This window comes from Amia ocellicauda, chromosome 5 (genome assembly GCF_036373705.1).
Source record: "Amia ocellicauda isolate fAmiCal2 chromosome 5, fAmiCal2.hap1, whole genome shotgun sequence".
In the NCBI taxonomy this organism is placed as follows: domain Eukaryota; kingdom Metazoa; phylum Chordata; class Actinopteri; order Amiiformes; family Amiidae; genus Amia; species Amia ocellicauda.
Genome location: NC_089854.1, coordinates 12,372,726 through 12,397,095, shown reverse-complemented (window position 1 = coordinate 12,397,095; position 24,370 = coordinate 12,372,726). Strand labels below are relative to the sequence as shown.

The following is a 24,370-nucleotide window of genomic DNA, read 5'->3' as shown; positions in this document are numbered from 1 at the left end:
CAATATGGCCCAACATTTCTAAAGAATGCTTTCAGCACCTTGTTGAATCAATGCCACGTAGAATGAAGGCAGTTCTGAAGGCAAAAGGGGGTCAAACACAGTATTAGTATGGTGTTCCTAATAATCCTTTAGGTGAGTGTATATATATATATATATTTCATCTTATAATTGTAACTGACATCAAATGGAACTTGAACATCTTAACAGTTTTTTTTCTTTTGTAATGTATAACATCAAATATTTAAAATAATTAAGGAATTAATTAAAATGTTCAGTGTAGAACTCGGATAGTTCCAAAGGTGAATCAGAAGACAGGAGCCTGAAAGGTTTCACATTCAATCCAGCATTCTCACAATAGTGCAGAACTCAGAGTTCACCTCAAGGGAAGAATCACACCATCAATAATTTAAACATTTGTCCCAAGCAGAGCTATACACACTGGTTGTCTGTGTAGCAGGGTGACCACACCAACACACCACTGTTTACCTGGGGTGACAGCTGTGACACTGTCCATATCATTGAGAACAACGGGAATATGTGGAAACACACACACACACACATATATATATATGGCATTGTATTATCACCTTACAATTCTTAGGAAAACCTCAGCTTTAATCTAGGTTTTAGCTTTACCGTCAACAAATTGCTTCTCTTTGTTCATGTTAGAAGAGGCATATTTAGTAATAATAATAATAATAATAATAATAATAATACAAAAACAAACACTGCTATCGTGAGGACATACTGCTACATGTATCTTGTATATAAATAGCGGTATCTCTGCGTTGATAATGTTGCATTGACCTGGCAGCCCAGACAGCCAGAGGCCAGCAGGAAGACGTGGTTTATAATGACGACATTGTTAACCGCGACGGTGACGTTAACGTCTCTGAAAATGAATAGGGTGGAGACTAAAGTGGTAGTGGGGTAGTGAATGCATCTATGTAACAAACCGTGATTTACATATTTATAATACTGCAGTACAGCACAACAGTGCTTCAAACGCGCATCTTCTTCTTCTTATTATTATTATTATTATGGACGAATTCACTTCTAGTGACGGTGACGCAAAATACCTTTATCCCAGAAAAAAGGACTAAACATTGAATTGCATGTGCAATGTCGCCACCTTGTGGGACTTCCAGTGAAGGGATTCATTCTCAGTCGTGAGGGGGCGGGCAAGCCATTGACATTGCTACACTAGATGTATTGTAACGACTGACCAGATACATTATGTCTGCATACAGAATATACTGGTACGTCAATCTCAAAATGATGACACCACTGTCATAATATGAAGCGTGTTTCAGTTTCCTCCTCCTTCTTCTACTTTTTATCGTTACTACTTATACACTGCTATGAATAACAATCCTGACGTATTTCGTGAGTTACTCAGTGGAAAGTCTATTTTCTGCATCTCTGACGGGAATTCGCCTTATTTCATTATATCCATCTGGCACCCAGGACTCTACCTTACAACCTTAAAAGTGGCATAGGCGGCCATCTCTAGTTTTTGGTAGTTAATCTATGTTACCTTTCAGTCATTTGCTGTCAAGTTAGATACGGTTAGTGCAACCTCCTATTAACCACAGTCTAACTAGCTGTGTGCACTGTGTGAACGTTACCCTTGCCCATTCATCTGTATGTTAGTCTAGCAGTACATCCACTATTATTTGACGTAGCATTTGTACGTCTTTCCGTTGCATTGTCTATTGTTATCGGAAACAACATGCCGATAAAAACTCCAGCGCCAGCCGTAAGGACGCACGTTGCCAGATCCGCCTCCCCCCTTTCGAAATCGCAAGCCGGGCTCTCACTATTTGGCAGGAAGCTGAGGCTGGCGTGCAGGAAGTGACTGGGAGGAGGACCCAATTTCGCAGAGGCCGACACTGGGAACAGTGTATCTGCACACTGTTAGCACAACCATAAACAGGCCCGCCGTATTTTAAACAAGCGGCGACGTTGGAAGCAGGTAAACAACAATAACACGTTTTCCCCCCCCAGTTGTCTATGCCGGCGTGGTTTGAATATTATAGCTCAGGTTAACAAGACACATGTTTCTGTCGCTTAATCGTGGAGAGTGACTGAAGCCGTGTGCAGAGTAGCTACAGATATTTGTGTACGTTTTTGCAACATTCATATAACGCCAGTATTTGTACAGAGGGCTTTCCTTTCAGAGCGGAAGCGTAAGACTGTGACGTCGGACGACTGCCTTTGAAACGCCGACGTACGCGCCCCCCCACCGCCGGGATGCACCGGCACCGATGGAGTTAACGCCGCACTAATACGCTTACAACTTACGTCTTTCAGAGAAGATTAGGATGTTTGGTAGCAACTGGAAATGAGTTCCCGTTGGAGATTTGCACGGATATCCCACCTCGTTACAGTTCAGTTTGGATGCAGTGTTTCTGCCTTCTCCCTCGGAGCAGAAATAAGTCCCCTGCACCTTTAGTTGCAGATGGGCTCTGTGTGATATTAGTCACATGATTGTTTGCATTTTTATTTTGCAATAATCGTCACCCTTTTATTCCTTTCACTTTTGTTTTCCAGGGTCCTCTCAGCTGAGCTCTGGATACACTTTTATTTGTATTTCTTTAAACCTTTCATATAGAGATTGTAAAGGAGCAGAACACAGGAATGGTGAGTGTCTCTTTTGTGTTTATTGAGGAATGTGTGTGTGTTTTGGAGGTGTATTATTATTTTGGGTAGATGTCTTCCTTACCCAGTACCCAGGGTGACTTGCAGCTGTATGCAAATACACATAAACATTTGATTAATGAGCAAAGAGTACTTTATGTAATTTAACTGTTACACTGCAGTCTGCTACAACATACAGTCTGGGGTTCTTGGTGCAAGATACAATGCAGTGTGTGTGTAAGTCTGGGGTCTGACTTCTTCATTCAAGGGAGATCTATTTTGCTTCTACTTTAAATATTTAATCTCAGTCAAGTTTGTTGAATTGATTTTCCATGTCCTCCTGTTTCTCTCCTGTCCACAGTCCACAGCCCTAGACCTGAAGACGAAGGAGGAGAAGGACGCGGAGTTAGACCGGCGTATTGAGGCCCTGCGCAAGAAGAATGAGGCGTTGGTCAGACGCTACCAGGTGAGGGTGCACAGGGATGTGGACACACATGGGACAGATGCATACTGAGACAGACGCACAGACATACTGGGGCTGAGGGACAGTGACATGCAGTCTCTGTCAGTGTCTCAGTCAATCTGCCTGTTGTGCATATACAGGCAGACACACTCATACTGTTGTTATTCTTCCCTACCTATAGGAGATTGAGGAAGACAAGAAGAGGGCGGAGCAGGAGGGTATTGCCATCACAACGCCACGCAAGCCACGACCCCCAGAGGCAGAGTCTGAGCGAAGGAGACCGGAGAAAGAGAGTCTGACCGTCACCGTGGACCTGTCCAGGCCGCCTGGGGTGAGAGTCCCTGGCTGTCACTGGACACGGGCAGCTACTGCTTAGTGTGCTTCTGTGTCCAAGACCTACGGAGCTGTATTTCATGGAAATGTTTTAACCTTGATTGTCTGTATTCCTTATGAGTATTAAGATGCCCCATCGTGTACTGAAGCAGGATGTAGGAAATGCACAGTGTCTGATCTCTGAGACTGGCCATTTCTTTTCAGTCGTCTCCAGTGTGGGTGTGGGTGTGGGTGTGTGGTGGCTGTGCTCACTGGTGCCTCTGTGTCCCTGCAGCAGGAGAAACGTGTGATCAACGACAGGAAGCCGCTGACTCCTCGAGCTCGAGGGGGGGAGGATGGACCTGCGGGGCCAGAGACCCCTGGTGAGCCCCCCCATGGTGACCCAGCTCAGAGCCCCCCCAGGAGAGCGGTGTCAGGGCGGCTGGGCAGGGGTGCCAGGGGTGGCCCGCGCCTGGACAGAAGAGAACCACGACCTGAAAAGACAGAGCCCCGCCCAGATCGGCCTACCTGGGACTGTGAAGCGGGACCGGAGGGGGCGCCCAGGACAGAGCGTACTCCCAGGGGAGGGGGGGCCAGGAGAGGCCGGGGGGGTGTGCAGCAGGGTGGTCTGGGGCCAGACAAGAAGGTTAAGGTAGGTCAGTTGGTCAGTGTGAGTCTGTCACTCAGTCACTATCAGTCACTGTGTCAGTCTGTCTGTCAGTGTATTAGTCATTTATACACACACGGTATATATCAGTCAGTGTCTTGGGTATTCATATAGAGTCTCAGCCAGTCAGTCTGTCATTCATACAGTGTATCAGTCTGTCTGGTAGCACCAGCACTGATAGAAATTGGGTGTATTTTATTTTTTTGGGAGTAGTTGACAGGAAGGATCCCTCACTTGTCTTGTCCCTCTCTGTCAGGAGTGGGAGGAGAAGAGACGGCAGAACATTGAGAAGATGAATGAGGAGATGGAGAAAATTGCAGAGTACGAGAGAGGTCACAGGGTAAGGGGAGAAGAACGAAAAACGACAAAGCAGGGTGAACTGATGGTGGGGTGGAAATAATGGAGCTTCAACATTGATTTGATTAATGAAATGCAGAAATAATTGTGTTAGGATGGCTTTTGGAAGCGTGTGGTCTCCTGTATTGTGATATTATGAGCGTCTGAAGCCGTTTTTCAATAAAATGGAATTTGGCTTTGATTTGCTCTGGCCCTCTTCTCGATCACATGACAGTCACAGAAAGGGTGTAAACGGCACAGAGATGGACAGCCGCTGGAAAGGGTTATGTAAAAAGTCTAGTGCAGTGCAGTGAAGTGTTTAAAGCTTTTAAGTATGTAATTGAGAAAGCAAAATACAGTAATACAAGGAAAAGAAAAGCAGTGTAAATTAATGAATTAAACAAAAAATACTGTCATATTTAGGTAAATGCTGTTATTCAGATTAGTTGTCTGTCTGGCACAACTCGGTGCTTAATAATCTGATTTTTATTTTAAAAATTTTTCTCCAAGGGGGAACAAGGGGACAAGAACCCCATCCGTAATTTTCTGGATGACCCACGGCGCTGTGGCCCGGTGCCAGATGGAGACAGAAAGGAGGGGAGCCGGCGGCACGTCCGCAACTGGGGGGGGCTGGACTTCGAGAAAGTGAGGACCAGTGCCGAGTGGGACAAGGAGTGGACGGTGGGTGGACGCGGCTGCTGCACTGTTTTTGTGTGTCGCGGTGAACGTCTGTGTTGCTGTGTTGTTGTGTGTTGCGTGCACAATACAGTTTACACCATTTCCTCCACTTCTTTTCTCTCCCTCCCCTTTTTCTTTCTCATGCTATCTCCTCTCTCTCCCTCCCACAGAGCCGGCGCACTGGTGCGAAGTGCTCTGACATGACCATGTCGATGACGGGCAGGGAGCGGGCGGAGTACCTGCGCTGGAAGAAGGAGCGCGAGGAGATTGACCAGGAGCGCCTGGCGAGGCACCGCAACGCCACGGGACAGTGGAGGAGGGAGTGGGATGCACAGAAGACGGAGACCATGTGAGCGCGTAGTAGCCTTTGTAAGAGATCCTGGTTGGCAGTGGCATGCTCAGATTTTGACTGCAGGTGTGTTTTGTTTGTAGGTTTAAAGAGGAGGCGGCTGCAGCTGCTCTAGAGACCCCAGAGCAACAGAGCGGCAGGAGAGGTGAGACCGCATTTGTCAGTGCGTGTCCATGTGCTTTTACCTTTGTGTCCCTCTCGGTCTGTCCCTCTGTCTCCCTCATGCCAGTTGAACTCAGGTGTGTCAGGTGCTCAGTCCTGTGAAGGTGCTGATCGTTATTCTGTCCTCCTGCAGTTAGAGGGCGCTTTGGCAGAGTGCAGGGAGGTGGCAGCGTCTCAGGTCAGGGGTCTTGCATGGCAGTGTGCCTGTGGACAGGGGGCCTAACCCATCTCTGCATTGTGGATTGGCCTTTACAGCTGTTAATTACTTTAATCCTTTTTCTTTCTCTGCTTTCTGTCTCTTGTGCTTTCTCACTCTGTTCCTCTCTGCCTTTCCGTTTGTCTCAGGATATCTCTGTCTCCCGCTCTTGTGTGTGAATTGTTTTTTAAAAGCTACTATATTCTGCTTTTGATCAGTTTTGGACTGAAGCAGTGGCTGGTGTGCCAGTGTACCTCATAGTATTTGCAAGACAAATCTGAAATGCCTGCAATATTCTGAAAGCTTGCCCCCATATCTTGGAGTGCTCTGATTGTCTGTCACTCAGTGCTGATGTCGTTGTTGTCATTTTATTTTTCCCTCAGACGACTCACGGAGGCCCCCCAAAACACCAACGTTTGGTGATTTCTTGGGTCAGGGCCGGGGGAAGGAACCAGGCCATGGGCGGGGCCGGGGGAGGGGCAGGTCACCTGGGAAAAGCTACAGGTAGGAAGCAAGGGGCAGACTCAATCAGTAATGCCAGTCAGTCTCTGTGTGTGCGTGTTCCAGTGGAAGTTTTCTGTGCTCCTTCCTTCAGTTGACAGATTGTTTTGAACCCATGTCTCTGTCCACAGCATGCATGATGACCGATGGGTGGATGAAGGAGAGAGAGAGGAAGCAAGGCCTCAGAATAAGGTACTGTTCTTGTGATTTACATATTTATATACTTTATTTTAATTCAGCCATTTTTAGTTGTTTAAATTGTTGGAGAGTCTGGGAGGGAAGGAGAGAGATTGTGGTGGAGAGGGTGGGTAGGAAGAAGAGTCTTATGGGCATAGTCTGAGTTGGTTCATTCTCACCTCACATTTTTCTCCCCTTCTTTTCCACTTTTTGTTTCTCCAGCCAAGCGCTGCCGAGAAAAAGAGTGGAGGTGGTGGGGGGCCGCGGACAGCACCAGAGAAGCCGGTGGAGCGGCAGGAGGAGGGGCTTGAGGAAGATGAGGATGAGTGGGAGGACGAAGGGGAGGAGGAGATTGTGGGAGAGGGGGAGGATGAGGAGGAGGAGGAGGACGACGACGAAGAGGCAGAGGAGCAAAAAGACAAAACAAAATCGCCAACGGCAACATCATCTTCATCAACTACCCCTGCTCCCTCTGTCCCCCACTCTCGGCCTCCTCCTGTCTCACCACCATCAGGCTCCGCCCCCCCCAAGGGCAGGGTGAGCCCCCGTGAACAGCGACCCACTCCCCGCAGAGCCAGGGACAACCCCAAAGTTGTCATCCCTGACCCCCAAGACCCCCACTTATTGCAGTCCCCTGAGGCAGGCAAGCCCCTCAGCCCATTCTCCCCCATCGATGGGCACCAGCCTGTGATGGACTGGGGGGAGGAGATGGAGATGCAGTCCCCTCGCAGCAGCCTGGGGGAGAGCCCCCTGAAGGCCGAGGAAATCAGGGAGAGTCCCGCTCCCCCACAGCCTGCAGAGTGCCCCCCCAGTCCCCCCGCCGCCCCGACTCCCATAGACACGCAGCCACAGAGCCAGGCAGCCCCCCTCCCCACCACCACCACTACTCCTACTACTACTACTACTACCACCACCACCACCACCACCGACCTCCCAGAGGAGATGAAAGCCCCAGCCCCTGTGCCACAGGAAGACACACAGACCGCAGGTGAGCTCGACTTCCTGTTCCTGCTGCAGTCCAATTAATAGACTTCCCAGTGTTAGTTTAGGTAGAGCAGTCTGTGAAACCAACCAATCGAGTGCTACTCTTGAACTCAATATGTGGAAGGGTTGGGAACGGTGACACGTGTTTGCAAGATGCACAGCTGTACTGTACTGCCCAGTGGACTTCTCACTCACCACACTGTCATCCCCCTCATCCTGTAGTGACGCAGCCATGTGACCAGCAATCTGAATCACGGACACAGGAAGATCTCAAAGAGGTGCCGCAGGCAGAATTGGAGCAGTCGGAACTGGAACAGCACAAGATGGATGAAGAAGGGGATGCCCCTGTCCTGTCAGAGTGCGCAGACTCCTTTCCCCCAAGTGTGGAAGGTGTGACCTCACAGAATACCCCCTGTTCTGCAGTTCTGGGCACCCTGCCTGAATCGCTTCCCAGGAAGAAACCTGTGAATTCAGACTTAATTTTCTAAATTAAAATGTATATGCTGATTATTTTTTATAATTGTATGTGTATTTATATCACAGTTCAGAGTAAAGAATCCGAATGTTATGCAGCTGGTAGGCTAGTTAATTGTTGTACCTGCACAAACTCACTGTTTACATTTAGATTTGTTTTCAGAGAATGTTTTTAATTAATTAATGAGATTAGGCACTAAATAAGTATTAATTTAGGGTTACATCTAGGTCCAGGTTAGGGTTCGAGTCCCCATTAAATCTATTCTTCTGTTGAGGTTAGGATTGCGTTTCTGCCGAGTTAACTGAATTGGGTGTAGATTTGTACGGGGCCTAGCTTCAAATTTGGTATTGATTAAGACTGGGGATCAGGCTGATGTAAGAGGTTAAAATGAGGCAGGTAGTGAAAAGTCTCCCTGCTGCACTACAGAGCTGCATCAGAGTTCATTAATATTCTGAATATTATTTAGGCATTAATTAATTACCATAGCTGTATGAAATGAAGATTTTATGAATTCATCCTCATTCCTGTCTGTGTCTCATCTCAGCTGGTTCCAGTGCTGCCAGCCCCTCCGACTTGGAGCAGGAGCAGACACAGACCCAGAGCCCAGCAGAACCCCCAGAACAGCCGGCCTCAGGTGCGGTCCAGATCACTGGGTTCGAGAGGGTGGTGTTCCGTAAGAACTCTCTCACCGCTGCTGACCTCTAACTAACCTCTGACCTCTCTGGGATGCCCTATTCTTTGCCAACTTGAGGGAAGGGGTGTTGGGGGTTGGGTGAAGAGAGAGGGCTGTGGGGGATTGGGTGTGGTGGCTGCACACTTTCTTCTGAAGCATGCCTTGGCTGGAGATGGGGAGGGGTGGAAGACCGGCTGATTTAATTACTTACTCGCAGACTCTGATCTTCACACCTTTTCTCTCTGTCTCGTTATTTATTTTTGTACTCTGGGACTCTGCAGTTCTCTCACTCTCTCCGTCTTCTGCCAGATGGAACACAGAGCAGAGAGAGCGAGTTCTGTTTTTGTGCTGCATTCCAAACCTGGGACCACCAGACTGATTTCCTGGAACTAACTCACTAACACCATCAACATATTGTTTTGTTTTTTATCTCTGCATTCTTTATTTTCGTTATTTATTTATTTTGCCTTGTATGATCCAATATTGCTATAATGCTTTTGCAACCATTCAGAAAGGGGGAAAAAAAAAAAAAAAATAAGCTCACTCTTGACAATTTCCTGCCACTGCACCTGTGTGCTGCCCACTGCTCAGTGCAGTGTGCTGTTTTGCTGGTCTCTGTCCATCGTGTCATCAGGGGGACAGAAGTTCCTGTGTGAGGTAATGGTCTGCGATCATAGTTTAATGCTTTGAAATGAATTGAGTAAGCTGGCCATTCCGTCACAAGCAGTATCAGACTGGGTGTGTCCAAACTCTAAACCGGAGCACTCTGGGAGGGGCGGCTATATGCTTTCCTCCTCAGGGACACAAACTTCTCGGATCAGGAACATTTATCATTCATCATTTATCAAGTCAGTGATCTGTACATTTTTATTTTTAAATGCTGGATTGTGGCTTTACAGGACTGCTTGATCTTAGATCCTCCTTTTGCTTTTATTGGAATAATTTGTATTCCTTATCCTTATTTATTTCTTAATTTTGTACAGCATATGTGTAAAATCTACTTTTTAAACTGTGCATAAGTGCAGTGCAGCCATGCTACGGTCCATGACCGTTTCGGAATACTAGAAGCGTCCGCATCCCTCAGACAGTGTTTATAACAGAGAATATACACAAACAAACCAAAACGATCTGAATTGTTACATTGTTTCCACTTCCTGCTGTACCTTCATTTTCCATTTAAGATTTTTCTCAGGACTAATCATTCCATCTTCCTATCTATAGTCCCCGGGTCTGATTAATTACACTCCTGGGACTGATTATGGGGATGCATGAATTAACCTAATTGGTTTAATTCATAATTCACTTAAATTACCCAGCTTTCTGGGAATTTAATTAGGGTCCGATTGACAAACGTAAGCAGTTGGAACAAGTTGGTTCATTAATGCCAGTTCCAATCCTCCTGTGTGTGCTCATCACTCTCCACATGTAGGAATCAGAGCAGGAGTGAAATGTTGCTGAAGGATGCATTCGCAGACACTCGGATACCGTTGCACACAGACATGCAAACCCCGACAGACGAACACGCATGCTGCTTATGACCTTTGTGACCCTACTGTAAGGGAGGTGAAATGAGGGGGGAAAAAAAACTGATACTGCCCTCGAAGTCTGGATTGGTCAAGAAATTATACTACGATTGCAACAAAACACTGAACATAAAACGGTATGTCTCCAACACCTTATCGCACATCCCCAGTCCTCAAGGGGTTAACCGGTTCCTCCCGATTTTATAAAGGGCCCTGTCAATAAGCCACTGATCTAAGGGCGAGAATAAACGGGGCAGCTTGACTTCTGGTCCCGAAGTGGGGGGGTGTATAGAACCCACAGGAACCTGCCCCCATTGTGGACTGGAGGTCTCAACCCCTGGCTGGGACCTTGTATATTGTGTAGAGGGCTGACAAACGCAGTCATGCAGAAAGCTCATGTTTTGACCCAGTTGCAATCCGACACACTCCACCCTCCCCTCCCCCTCCTCTCGACTGATGTACTCCATCTTACTTTGGAAGCTTTTACAAGGAACCTGGGTGTGCCAGTCTCATTAATGGCAGGGAGAGTGTAATGGAAGCCTTTAAAAACGTATTAAAAAGCAAGTGGTGGTCTGACAGGGATGATGGAGCCCATGAATCTGCCCATCTCTAATTGCTCCTGTTGTTATGCGGGCAAGGGGGAGGGAAGACCTCGTTAGCTTGAATTTGCAGAAGTATCTGGACATTTTGTGCGCCTTCACTTGAGAGAAATTCTGTGGTTTTCCTGTATTCTTACTGGAATCCGTAGAGTTAAGTAAGAGAGGAAATAAATAACATTCCAAGAAATATTTGCTAAAATCACAAAGGAATTTTCACTACAGGGCTAACTTGAGGGTTACATTTTCAACTTTTATTCTGTGAAGAGTTAAATCTCTTCCCTTGCCGTGCTGTATTTGTTCATTCTGGAAAACCCTGACTGCTGTCTGGGATTGTTGTTCCAGCCCATTCCCTGCACACACATTGTCTTCCAAATTCCATTTTAGATTTTATGCTTTTAAAGAAGTATAAGGCCTTGTGCAACAGCACTGTTTGATAGAAATAAACAGTAGCTGTATTCACACAGTCAACATGTACAAATGTGCCGTTTTATTTTCCAACCCTATTTTGTATGCTGGGGATGGTTGAATCCCACATCAGTGTCCCGTCACTAATGGCATAAAAATAAATCGTACAAATAAAAATGTTTTTATTTGATTTGATTTTTATTTAATTTCTTTCCCATTTCCTCTGTTGGGTTTGCTGTTGTTTTGTGGCTGCTGTGCCAAGAAGCAGCACGTGGTCTTGCAGAGGGGTGATGCTTGTGTTCTGTATCGACAGGTTGACGGGGGCTCGGCGTCAGTGTCTAGACCCATCACTGCCAGTGTTCACAGTTGACAAGGAGAGAGAGAGAGAGAGAGAGAGAGAGAGATGAAGAATGAGAAGTTGGAACCCCCAGGTTTGCCTTTACAGTCTTAGAACAGCAGTCTGTGACAAGCAATCTGGGCAATTGCACCTCGCTTTTTTAATTTTATTTTTTTAATGGAATTATGATTATCATTTATGGGTATTGGCAATCAGTCTAACTAAAGGACACTGCCACCTCTCGGGTGAGGAGAAGATCTGGACATTAAGAAAGAAAATTTATATATTTCTATTTTTGCTTGGTTGGTTTTGTTCTTTTTGTGAGAGCATCCTTGGCCCAGGAGTCCCGATCAGAGAGGGACTTGTCTGTTGTAAACAAGTGAAATCAGTGTGTTTTTTTTGTTTTGGTTTGGTGGAGACATGTACCCAACCCCCCGGATACTCATCCTCCGCTGTCGTCTGCTCTTATTAGGAAAGGGAAGGCGGCCAGCCATTATCAAAACGTACAATTGACCAAAATGCAATTAGAAGTCAATCGCACAGGCCTTACAAATTGCTACTATTTGTGTTTGATTTGATTGTGCTGTTATTATTATTGTATTCTTTAATCTCCCATCCTCCAGTATCGGTCAGTGGGAGCCGCTCATAGTCGCCCAATGCCTATACTTTTTTTTTGGTCCTGTTCTTCCCTCCTCCTCTTCACTCTGCTCATGCTGTCTGTGTTTAACATCCAGACCCAGCTGGGTGAGAAAATTCAGTCTTTGCAAAAGTGAAGTGTGAACATGACCTCTCCAAGAAGAACACTGCGTCTTTCTCTCAGAATTCAATTACAATGACGTACTACTGAATAGAAAGAGAGAGAGATCAGACTTGTACACAAATAGATATATCAGATTAGCATGCTGCAGATGCATAGAAATGCCTGTTTTGGATGTGGCTTTGGCCAGGTCAGAGGTATTATGTCTGTGTTGGGGGGACAGATAAAGACACTATGTTGGGGAGGGTGTGGGGTGGGTGCTTATTTTATATTACAGCTCTGTATGTTACTGCACAGATCAGGGATGCTATACTGCAGCTTAAAACAGATTGATTTTTTTATTTCACATTAAAAAAAAAAAAAAAAAAATGCACTAATCTCCACGTGACCCAGACATGGAGAAACATAAGTCATTTTGTTGGTTATTTAAAGTGTTAAGACCTGATAGCCAACAGGAAGCTTCAGAGTTAATCAAACAAACAAAAAATGGAATTGAATTATGGATTTTAAGATTTGAATCATTGTCACTCACATTCCAGTTTTTAATGTTTGAAATCTTTCAAATGCTTCCATTTATGTTGTCATGAACTGCAGTGAGAGTTTTTTTGTTTGCATTGCTAAACTAGAGGCTCCAATCAGTCGTCCTCTTATAAATCCATTAAATCATCTTCAGCTTCCAAACCAGTGATGCCTGTCCTCTTGTTGAAAGTACAAACCCAGTATTTTTTTTAATAATGATAATCATTATTTGTGTATATAAGTGTGACTCTAAGGATGTTTGCAGGTTTGTCTGCAGCAGTTTAAAGATCACTCTGTCTGTGTGTAAGGCAGATGGGGCAGGTTGTAGAATCATGAACAAAATTTTAAAAAATCTCTAAATCTAGTCTTCACTTTTACTGGCACTTTTTCCTGTGACGGAACCTCTGGAAACAATAAACTGTCCTATAAAACAGACAGATGGGTTCCTGTAATCATGTAGGTTGAAAAGAAAATGCAATGGGATTATTACTTATGATTTTTGTATTAAAGTCTCTTCTAGTTGGGCGCTTGCATAATGAAGAAATTTGATTTGTTTTTTGGGGAGTTATAATTTGTCCCTTTTTTTAATTTAATTTCCAATAAACATGGCTCACTATTAATTTCTGATTTATCTTACCTTCACACCATACAGCTGATGGAATTTACCGCTCCACTGCGGAACTGCCAGATGTTCCGGGACAGTTCCGTTTGGTTCAGAAGCAAATGTTCCATCTCTCTAAGTAGCTCTGCAGGGTGGCTGTTACCACTGAGGTTTTTGTGTGTGTGTATTTGAATCTCTTGTCATCCCAGAGCATGATTGTGAGGCAAGACAACTGTTCACCAAGTAACAGGCATACTACAGCATCCCATAGAGACCGGTACTAACCGATATCAGGCTTTGGGGAGTTAGTGTACAACTGAGAGTGTGGAGTATGCAGGGAGCAAATAGTCCAGATCAGGGCTCCTCAGCTCTAGTCCTGGTCTGCAATCCAGAAGGTTTTTAAAAAGTGGCCTTGGGGTTCCCCAATTCAGTGGCTGGAAGGCCACCTTGTGTGTGGCATTCCTTCTCAAGTGCAGCTCTCTCAATTAGTCAGTTCATTTAATGATTTTATTAATCGGATGTGATTTAGTCCTGCCCCAATCTCAAGCCTGACTTCTGCCCACTCAAAGCATAAGTATCTGGCAACAAATGCACCTTCCCAGCATTCCTTGCTTTGCCATGGTTTTTTTAGAGACATAATTTAAACATACATCTGGGCATCTCCTTAACCTTGGAGTATTGTTATTTATTTACTCTGAAATAAAGGCAACAGGACAATCTTTAATCTGTAACTATTTGACCAAAGTCCCGCATTAACACAAGTTATTTATATCTCACACACTAATGCATCAGTGGATTAGTGGTCCGCCAACAAAATCAATAGCGACAACAAATTGCACTTTGGACTGTAAAAAGCTTTTTCTTTCTGCTTTTTTTTTTTCCCCCTTCAGTGACATTGATTGGGTTCTCTCTCTCTTTCACTGCACGTTTTGCTGAAGCCAAAATTGTTTTTTTAAACGTTTTTATTTAGTTTGGACCTCACATGCAAAAAATAAACCTTTCATTAAAAACCCTGCTTTAAAAGTGTAAAACTGCATCAGTGTACCCATTGTTCAATTGTTTGAATAAGTAAAAATGGGGGAGAGGAAAAAAAACAAAAAACTAACAAACCATCTTAAAAACGTGTTTTTTTTACGTTTCATTAGACAGTTTATTTTTTTCAGTTGGTAAAGGCATAGGCTTGGAGAAGTTGGGTTAACTTAGCGATACAGTATTGAGATTTATATATATGAAACAAATTGCAGTGATAACCCATCAATTTAAGTTAGTGTTTTTGGTAGTAAAATAAATATAAATTCATCCCCCCTACAGCATGAAATTGAATATTCTGGAAATGACAAATCTGCATGACCATCCTTGTTTTCATTGGCAGAACATAGAGACAATTATAATGTTTTATTATCCATTAAATAGAACTAAGATGGATGTTTCATTTGTATTCAGCTCACATTATGCCATATTACCTATGATAAACATAACATTGAGCTCACAGCATCAGTAAATATTTAAACTATTGATAAACAAGTAGTCCATGTTAATATAAATAAATAGCAACTGCAGCTCATTATTGTCCAGCTACAGACTCCGGTCCCCCAAGCCATCCCATAGAGCCACAGACATGCCCATGCACATTATGCCTGTCTAGGGATTTAACCCTTTACCTTGTTCCATCATTGAGGAGTGAAAGTGCAGAGGGAATAAAAAAATGTCTAGCTAGTGGAACCTGATGGCAGTAATTGAAACAAGGGACAGAGGATTGAGTGCCTGATGACAAATCTGATGGTCTCAATTGTTTGGTGCCAGTTAATTTGCTGGCCTGGTTGACTACCCTTGCCGGTTTTGTTTTATTTTTTACTGAGAGATTACCTTACCACAAAGCAGTATTAAAAGTGAGGATAGGACAGACACTAACATTTCCCTGCAGACATTAAAAGACATTCTTAGTCTTAGAAAAATAGTACAAATTCCAGTTGATTGAAATGAGTCAAGACTGGCCAATCCATACAATGAAAGGAGACCATCTGAAGTTTATTACACACACACACACACACGTCCTGACTTCGTTCATTGGAGTGTGTCTGCTTCGCTGACCTCACAACCTGAATACGCAACGTTATTAATGTGCTGAGACTCGGTGCTTTAAATCAAAATAGCTTCAGTACACTGTCTTCTCGTTTTCCACAGAAACTGGGGCGAATAAGGACGTTAAAATGATTTGATCGCCTGTCTACAGTTTTCTCTCTCTCTCCCTAAGCTGAAACCAAAGGACATAACAGAAAGGCTCAAAATTGAGGGAATTTATTTTAAGACCGATCAAGACTCAATTACTAAAAAGTCACATGGTAGCAGCGGATTATTTCCACATTAGCGATGACATGTCCCATTTTAGCTCCAGTTATAACCTATTAGATATTGCATAGTGTTTTTCACTACTGTATTGCTTCAAGGGCTTTGAACACTGATGAACCGAGCCTCCAAAGCACTGCATTGGGGATTCATTGTTATGATGTGGTTTCAAACAGTGCCACAGAAATCCCATTGAAGACGCTTAAGAACCAACTCTCTGATCTTTTTCCACTGTGTTAACTTATTTATGTCAATCAATCGTATGAAAGAAAACTCGTTATCTTCCATGTTTAGTGCTCTCAGGTCGGTAAAGGGTTAAACTCTGAGCCCGTGAACGACACTTTTGTAGCCGCTGGAGGGGGCGGGGCGGGCGACCGGCAGGGGGCGTGGTTAGAGCTAGCGTCGACCAATCCCAGGCCGAGGTGGGAGAGGCTGTGACCTTGCGAAAGCGCTCATAAACAAACGCATGTTTCTCCGGCTGCTCTGAGCGCCTGTCTGTCATCGCGGCGCGGATGCGGCTCCTCAATGCACCGCAGAAAACTAGCAAAGACAATGATTTCTGCACGGAAATGTGAGCAGAAACTATAACGCAGGACACAAACGGGACACTGCCTTTCTAATACAGTCTCCGCAATAGGGGGAACCGCGTTGACTGACTTAAGATTGTATATACACACAGAAAAGCAGCATGAGAAGTCACAATAAGGACGCGCACAAGGGTGCCAGCGCGGAGAGAAGGCCCACTTACCCGGGGGAGATCCGGGAGAGGGTGGCCAGTCGGGCCACGAACAAATGGGTCAAAGTGGCCATGGCGATTGCCTATTTCTTCAGCATCTCCCTGGCGGCCCTGATCCTGGTCATCTACTACGGCGTGTTCTGGTCTCCGAACAACAGGAACAACAGCACCGCAGTCAACCTGACGTCGTCCCAGCTGTGCCCCACGAAGCAGTCCTGACAGCAGGGCGAGGGCGGCGGGTAGGGCCCCTGGGGTGTCCCGTTGGGCAGCGGCCCGGGGGGAGCGCGGTGTGCCGGGGAGCCCGTCCGGCGCTGGTCGCTCGCATGTCTCTAGTACTGTAGTAAAGATGTTTGACGGAGAGCAGGAGTAGCACAGCATACATCCCAGTACCCAAGTCTCATTTATTTATTTGCATTATTATTACGAAGGTTGACAGTTGCGTTGGAGGTTGTTTTTCCTCTTATTTTGTGCTCTACTTGTCACATGTCTTAGTCCCGCAGCACGGCGTGAGGAGCGGACGGACGGACGGACCGACGGACTGCACTGAAGGGCATTTAGGGCGAATGAAGCGCAAGTTCAATTGACAGGCACGAAAAAACCAAAAAAGCATCCAGGACAAAACCCACCAGGACAGAAATATCCGCTCCCCGCCGGGCCCGGGCGAGCACAGAGGCTGCTGCCTGATCTGACAGATGTGTCCTGCGGGGAGATGCAACTTTAATGCAGTACAGCATGCCAGGTACTGGGGCACGACATGACCATAGAGTGGCAGAGACTGTCTTATTGAGACAGGGCAAGAAGCAGCTGAGTTACCAACAGACACACGGACAACAACAAAAACAGGCATCGGGGTTTCTTAACACAAACTTGTATGAACTAAACATGAAGGTGTGTTAAATGCATTTTATGGTTTTGTATGTATGTATGTATGTGTGTGTGTAGTGTAAGACATCATATTATCAAGGCAATTGACTACTCGAATCGTTTTCCTCAGATTCCCTGTTTGCAGATGTCTCTTGTCAGGGTTCAAGCCTCGAAAGGAGCTATCATATCGGTAAATGGTTATTGAATCGCACTGGGCATCAATACAATAAACCGCAACCACTGTGACCATTAGTGCATGCAAACAAATCATTGCCTTCAATATGATGCGAGAGAGCCCGATATGAATAGGTCTGTAACCGTGTTGGCGTTTTAAGTAGTTGAAGTGTATATCTGCACAAGCAAAGACAGTAAACCCTGCCGGAATCAAATCGAGTCAAAATAATCAGGACATGTGCTACGCGGACGGTTTGCTTCAATGTACACTGATGCCTTCAGTGTCGATGGTTAATGGAGGGATGCAAATAAGGTCGAGTCGGTGCCTCCAGCCTCCTCTTTGAGCAGAACACGGGTCCGATTATACCCCGCTGTGAGGGTTAGACAGCCCCCAAGCCCGTCCAGGCCGTGTATAGTGTCTGCACGCACAGATGCACTCTTATGCTAGCGTTGTCATCCTCCCCAGTCGTGACGCAGTCGTGCTTTGCCATTAAAGCAATGCAATGCAATGCAACGCCGTGCTGTGCACTAACTGTAGTTCAATCACCCCAGGGCTGACTGCGCCGGCTGGATTCTGCGTGTCCACAGCGGTAAGAATCAACTGTACGGGATCGCTTTCTGAATCGCTGTACGTGTTGTGTGCCATTCAATGAGCAGACCCGGGGTTATTCTGTATCATACTGACAGCCTTTGAGAGGATATCTCCAACCACAAGCAAATGCATGAAATGACAATGGCTACATTGTTTCGGGCGCCCAAGGTCAGCCCGAGGTCACAGAGGAGCTCAACACGGGCGCAATGGACACGGACATCAAATTAAATAATAGATCATAGCACAGCTCGGGTTGCAGTTATTTTCATATTGTTCAGTTCACCCAGATGTCAGACTGGATATAGCCTGTGTTTCAACACAATCTCGGCATTTAGTTTTAGGAATTGTTTATTTTGACATTTACAAAGTGCGTGCGTGTCTCTAACCCATGTATGTCCATTTCTGTCCATTGTTTTGGTAGCCTGCGAAGACTGGGTAGTTGAAAAGCTCTAGATTGACGACTGTGTTATTAGTACCAGATGTAGCGCAGTACTGGATTTCATTCCCCCAGGTTTAAATGTCCGTGACGTGGATGGCCGTGTTGTACTAGGAATATGCACTCACTCCTGTAAAGTAGCTGCTCTCGGTGTTTTTACTACGTACACTTTATTCCTATGTCATATCTGTTGGTCCAATGTATATATTTAGGTTTTTCTTTTCGCTTTCTTAATGTATACATTAGGGAGTTAAAGCCATAATTTTGTAGTAAAAATAAAATGCATATTTTAAAATAATATCAAATAAAAAGTACTAATAAGTGTCTAATTTAGCATATGTAGTATTGTACTTAACAGTGGAATTTGATGACACCTTTAGATAAACTGTAGTGTAAAAATGACAGTTGGAATAGGGAAGTCCAGTTTTTTTTGTTACAATCAGACAAACACAAAGACTATGGGCTGCTTTTCCAACACAATGCCATTCAGTTGTCCTTTGTGTCAGTAGCTGTTCTGTGACACTTTTATCACAGAACACGTGTTCCAATTTGAACAGCACACTGTGGTTTTAATTAACCATTCATTATTGTTAATGTGCGTACATAAACCATTTATATGGCATATATCTCCATACAACGTGATTGATCGTGAATTAAACACAACACACGCCTATATAGAAAGGTGGTTTTCCCCACACACTTCCACTTGTCTGGATGACCCAACACGGACTGCACACTACCAGTGACTGCAGACTAATTAAAAAGAATACGCCTACCAATGCAAAATGTATCTTGTGCAATATTTTCTCAGTTTTTTTTTTTTTTTTTTTACCCAATGTTTTCTATTTCTTGTTCACTCAGCATTGTTGTTTTTAATAAAATGTATAAGACTGGCTTTTTTGGTGTCTTTTACCCGAGTTTGATTTAAAAAACATAATTTCACGTTCTCTCCACAAGGGGGGGATATTTTCCATCACAAGCACATATTTTTAAATCTAAAAACCTCGCTATAGCACACAAAGGCAGACCGTTGTTTGGACTTTTTTCCAGCTGATTTTCCAGTTACAATATTGAAACCTTTTAACGCAACGACCTCCAATCATTTAACAGCTGTCAATGATTGTAATAAAAAGTCCAATTAAGCAATTAACCTTCATTAATTACTTAAGTGGGTCATTCAAAAACATCCCCCCCACCCCTCCCCAACAAATACAAATAAAAATATGCATAATGTACTTTACAATCAGCCTGAAATCAGGGAAGGAAACATGAATAGCATTATGGGAAATTAAATTCCTGGTACTACTTTGCATGGGTCACAGAAGAACAATAGGGAAGATAATTCTGATTCGATATGAGTAATAACTATTTCATTCTTTTTTTTTAGCCCGGTAAATTTTATTATTTTAAACCACCCTGTTCACACTCTTGGTTCCTCTAAAGCACAGATCCATCAATACTTTATAAAAAGCAGTCTCTTCCTATTGACAGCTGTAAGAAATTCCTCCCATGTTTTATGCTTTTTTTCTCTCCTTGTAACACTTGGATTTATTTAGATGTGAGCAACCTGTCCTTTTCCCTATACAGAGCTACTAAAGTGCCGTGCCCCTGTACTGGATGAAGGGGTTGTTGAAAATAGACAGATGGATGGATAAACACTGAAGCCTCTTGCTCGTGGCAGGTCCATCTTTTCTCCTAACTCATTTTTAGTTTTCGACCTGAAAAGCTGCCATCACTCCTTCACGCTGCATAAATAATTGGATTGTTAAAAATCTGATCACTTGACTCTGATCTGCTACACACAGTACAACACGGCCTGCTGACACAGTTCCAGTGAGCCCGGGTCCGATCTGAATTTCTGATCTCGTCAGTCCACTTTGTGACCCCCTCCCCAGGGCCCCGTGATCGGTCCCTGACTGACACTGACTTCAGCGCTGGGTGTGACTCACCGGGCTGCTCATGGCATGGCAGTGCCGCAGTGTCCTCCTCCTGACGGAACGTGCTGGGGGTCTCCGTCGTCCCGGAAAAACTTGTTCCGGAGCACTGTGTCTGGTATGTCCTGGGAGGGCGTACCTGGAGGGGTGGAGGAGGCAGTGGGGGTGAGGGTGGTAGCAGTTCCAGGGGGGCATTTGAGCTCCAGGGTGGGAGTGGGCATCTGTGAAGGCTGGGTGGGGTGATGGGGCGAGGGGTCACTGCTGCTGGTCACTGTGCTGAGGCACTGTCCTGCTGGACCTGGAGCTGGGGGCTGGTGGAGGGGCACTGTGGATGAGCTCCCAGCAGCACCTGAAATAGATAATGCTCGTTAGCTGCAGTGTTATACAGTATATAGCCCTACACTACAGTGTAATGCAGTGTGAAATACTACACTACAATGCAGTGCAGTGCAGAGCAGATTACAGAGTAGTACAGTAGTGTGCAGTACTGCAGGGTGCAGAGCAGTATAGTACCAAGTGGGTGGTCCTGGTTCTGGTTCTGGTCTCCCCCACTGGTCGCCGCTTGTTTCCTCTGCCTCCCGGGGATCTTGGGCAAGGAGAGGAGGAGAGAGGGGGTGGGTGGGTGCGGCGGGGTCCCTGAGGGGTCGCAGAGAGGAGGCGGTGGGCGAGGGTGGGTCCGTCTGAGCCAACTGAGCAGGAAGCTGGTCCAGGGAGCCGCCCTTGGACTGGGCTGGCTGTGGGCCGTCTGGCTGGGATCAGGGCTGGGTCCAGGTCTGGGCCTTGGTTCTGGGCTGGTGAGCACAGGCTTCTGGATGAGCCGGTCTGTGTGCGTCAGTGACAGGCAGGGCAGCCCGTGGGTTGCGGAAGAACAGGGACCCGAGCTCCCCTCCACCTCCTCATCCTCCTCTTCCTCCAAGGCGTAAGGGTTCCTGATGACGTGTTGGGACAGCCCATCCTCACCCCCCCTGATGATATCACTGACCTGCTTCTCTTTCTCTCTCCCTTTCTTCCTCTCCTCCCGACCGGACTCCCACGCCCACTCTGGCAGTAGAGGCACTGTCTCTGTCTCTCTCTCCGTCTCACTCCCTCCTTCCTCTTTCTCCTTCTCTGACTTCTTCCGTCTCCTCCTGTCCCTTCTCCCCTGCTCCACTTGTGGGAACTTCCCTACTGGCTCTGGCCCATCCCAATTTGTGTCCGTCATTCCGACAGTGTCTAGGTTGCCACGCTTGCTGGGCAGGCTCCCCTCTATCCCTTCACCACCCCCACCCATCCCAACCCCTCCGCATGGCAGCAGCCCCCTCTCCATCAGCTGGGACAGTAGTAGGATGCTGTCCCCCGTCCAGACATTCACGATGGTCTCTCCCAAGGTGGCTGCCATGCAGTGGGCTCCCGGGACTAAACCATCCGACATGGCCGGCGGGGAGGGCTCCATGCTGGGACTGCTGTCCTCCTCTTCTCCCTGCGCTTCCTCTACCTCCTGGAGCTCCAGTGCCAGTCCAGTCACTATAGACATGCCTCACTCGCACTCTGTCCTGCTCGTTGTCTCTGTGAGGCTGTGTGTGTCCAGAGAGAGAGAGAGGGGGGAGAGCGGGACAGAGAGGACAAGAGAGACAGACAGAGAAAGAAAGAAAGAAAGAAAGAAAGAAAGAAAGAAAGAAAGAATGAGAGAGAGAGAGGAGTCTGTGAAAGGGAGGGGCAGCTGGAGATAGAGAGGGGTAGAAAAATGGACAGGTGAGGGAGAAAGCAAGATGGTAGAGAGATAGATGAGAGAGAGCAAAGAGGAGCAAAATCAAGGCAGATGAGAGAAGTCAATGAGAGAAGACTGCTAGAGAGAAAAAAAAGATGACAGAGAGAGGAAAGAACAGTGTGAGAGAGATGAGAGAGGAGTCAGATGGAGGATGAGAGAGAACTCAGCCCAGCCCTGCCCCCCCCTACTCCTCCCTTCATCACACATTGATTTAAGAGCAGAAGCCTGCAAGGCATATTGTCCCCCCCCATCTCCCTCTCTCTCTCTCTGTCACTCCCTCTCTCTTTTTCTCTCTTTTTCTCTCTCTTTCTGTCTCTACCTCCCTCCCTCTCTTTGTCCACTGTTGCACTCCATCATCTGCTGTTGGTTTTCTGTTTGTTGCCGTGTTTTGCTTTTTCCTCTTCCTATATTTAAGCAAAAAACGGAAAAGTAAATCACCAGGACGATCCTCTTTTTGCTGTTTTGGTTCGTTTTGTGCGTTTATTCCACCTCACTTCTCTTTTTCCTGTCCTCCGCTCTCCTCTTCTCTCCTCCCCTCTCTTCAGGCGGCTTCATAGGGGTTTCAGACGTTGCCACGGTGACGAGGGCAACTCACGATAGGACTGAGTTAGTAGCAATGCCTCCGCATACTCCACTGTGTTGTACTCCACTGCGCTGTACTGTACTGTGCTGTACTCCACTGTGTTGTACTGCACTGTGCTGTACTGCGCTGTACTCCACTGTGTTGTACTGCACTGTGCTGTACTGCGCTGTACTCCACTGTGTTGTACTGCGCTGTACTGTACTGTGCTGTACTGCGCTGTACTCCACTGTGCTGTACTGCGCTGTACTCCACTGTGTTGTACTGCGCTGTACTGTACTGTGCTGTACTGCGCTGTACTCCACTGTGCTGTACTGCGCTGTACTGTACTGTGCTGTACTCCACTGTGCTGTACTGCGCTGTACTCCACTGTGTTGTACTCCACTGTGCTGTACTGCGCTGTACTCCACTGTGTTGTACTGCACTGTGCTGTACTGCGCTGTACTCCACTGTGTTGTACTGCACTGTGCTGTACTGCGCTGTACTCCACTGTGTTGTACTGCGCTGTACTGTACTGTGCTGTACTGCGCTGTACTCCACTGTGCTGTACTGCGCTGTACTGTACTGTGCTGTACTCCACTGTGCTGTACTGCGCTGTACTCCACTGTGTTGTACTCCACTGTGCTGTACTGCGCTGTACTCCACTGTGTTGTACTCCAATGTGCTGTACTCCACTGTGCTGTACTACGCTGTACTCCACTGTGCTGTACTACGCTGTACTCCACTGTGCTGTACTGTGCTGTACTGTGCTGTACTACGCTGTACTCCACTGTGCTGTACTCCACTGTGCTGTACTACGCTGTACTCCACTGTGCTGTACTACGCTGTACTCCACTGTGCTGTACTGCGCTCTACTCCACTGCTCTGTCTTGTTCTACCCTGTACCCTGCTACTCCACTACTCTGTTCTGGACGGCAATAATGGAATAACTGCAAAAACCAACATGCAAAACAAAGCAAAATATTATTGAGATCGAATTTCACACATAACTTTGTCGGCGGCCGTCAAGCCAGTGGGGCAGAGCTAACAACCGTGTGTGCGAGTGTGTATTGACGACCCTGTGCACCCTGTGTATCGCACGGCCCGCTCCCCCTCTCTTTCTCTCTGTCTCCCCTAGGGCAGTCGCCTTTGCTTTCCTTTTTTCAGTTAACAACACGACCAATTTAAAGGCGTACAGTACATCCCGAGTGCCAGACCTCCACCTTTCCAAAACACGACGCCCACAGCCCCGGGCAGCAGCCTCCCCCCGGGCCCATACGCTACACCCATCACAACAGCAACACGAGAATACTACAACAGGTGCTGCTACTACAACAGCTGCTCTTACTACTACTACTTCTGGTCCTATTACTTCTGCCATTCTTCAATTACTATGCTATTGCTGCAATTACTACTAGTGATAATGCTACTACTACTTCTGACTACTAGTGATAAGGACATAACTGTAATGATAGTTGATTCAACTGTGTGAACATTTATTGCATCACCCCTATGTATCAATTAAAACCACTATAGCACACCCAGTCATTATAATATTGGATGATTGATTTAATTATCAATATGAATCTGACATTAAATCGGTGTCCCTGCGAGGTCCGCCTGTCAAT

General features: G+C 46.1%; 1 protein-coding gene and 1 long non-coding RNA gene across 3 annotated transcripts; both read left to right on the top strand.

The window, feature by feature from the left end:
• The first annotated feature begins 1,829 nt into the window (after nucleotides 1–1,829).
• Nucleotides 1,830–14,385, top strand: ccdc9 (coiled-coil domain containing 9). Of its 2 annotated transcripts, none has more exons than XM_066703857.1 (15): nucleotides 1,830–1,975; nucleotides 2,554–2,643; nucleotides 3,002–3,106; nucleotides 3,285–3,434; nucleotides 3,714–4,067; nucleotides 4,339–4,422; nucleotides 4,929–5,099; nucleotides 5,267–5,445; nucleotides 5,529–5,590; nucleotides 6,187–6,307; nucleotides 6,436–6,496; nucleotides 6,704–7,469; nucleotides 7,688–7,855; nucleotides 8,485–8,574; nucleotides 11,454–14,385. In XM_066703857.1, exons 2-15 carry the CDS (start codon nucleotides 2,641–2,643, stop codon nucleotides 11,456–11,458), a joined length of 2,319 nt encoding a protein of 772 aa, XP_066559954.1. In that variant the 5' UTR covers nucleotides 1,830–1,975; nucleotides 2,554–2,640; the 3' UTR covers nucleotides 11,459–14,385. The 2 variants fall into 2 exon arrangements, with proteins under 2 accessions (XP_066559954.1, XP_066559953.1); XM_066703856.1 differs by having other exon boundaries at nucleotides 1,831–1,975; nucleotides 3,711–4,067.
• A 2,181-nt stretch (nucleotides 14,386–16,566) lies between these two features.
• LOC136749486 (uncharacterized) lies at nucleotides 16,567–19,397 on the top strand. The gene is made up of 2 exons (XR_010816753.1): nucleotides 16,567–16,675; nucleotides 16,929–19,397. It is a non-coding gene; the product is annotated as an uncharacterized LOC136749486 (long non-coding RNA).
• Nucleotides 19,398–24,370: the final 4,973 nt, after the last annotated feature.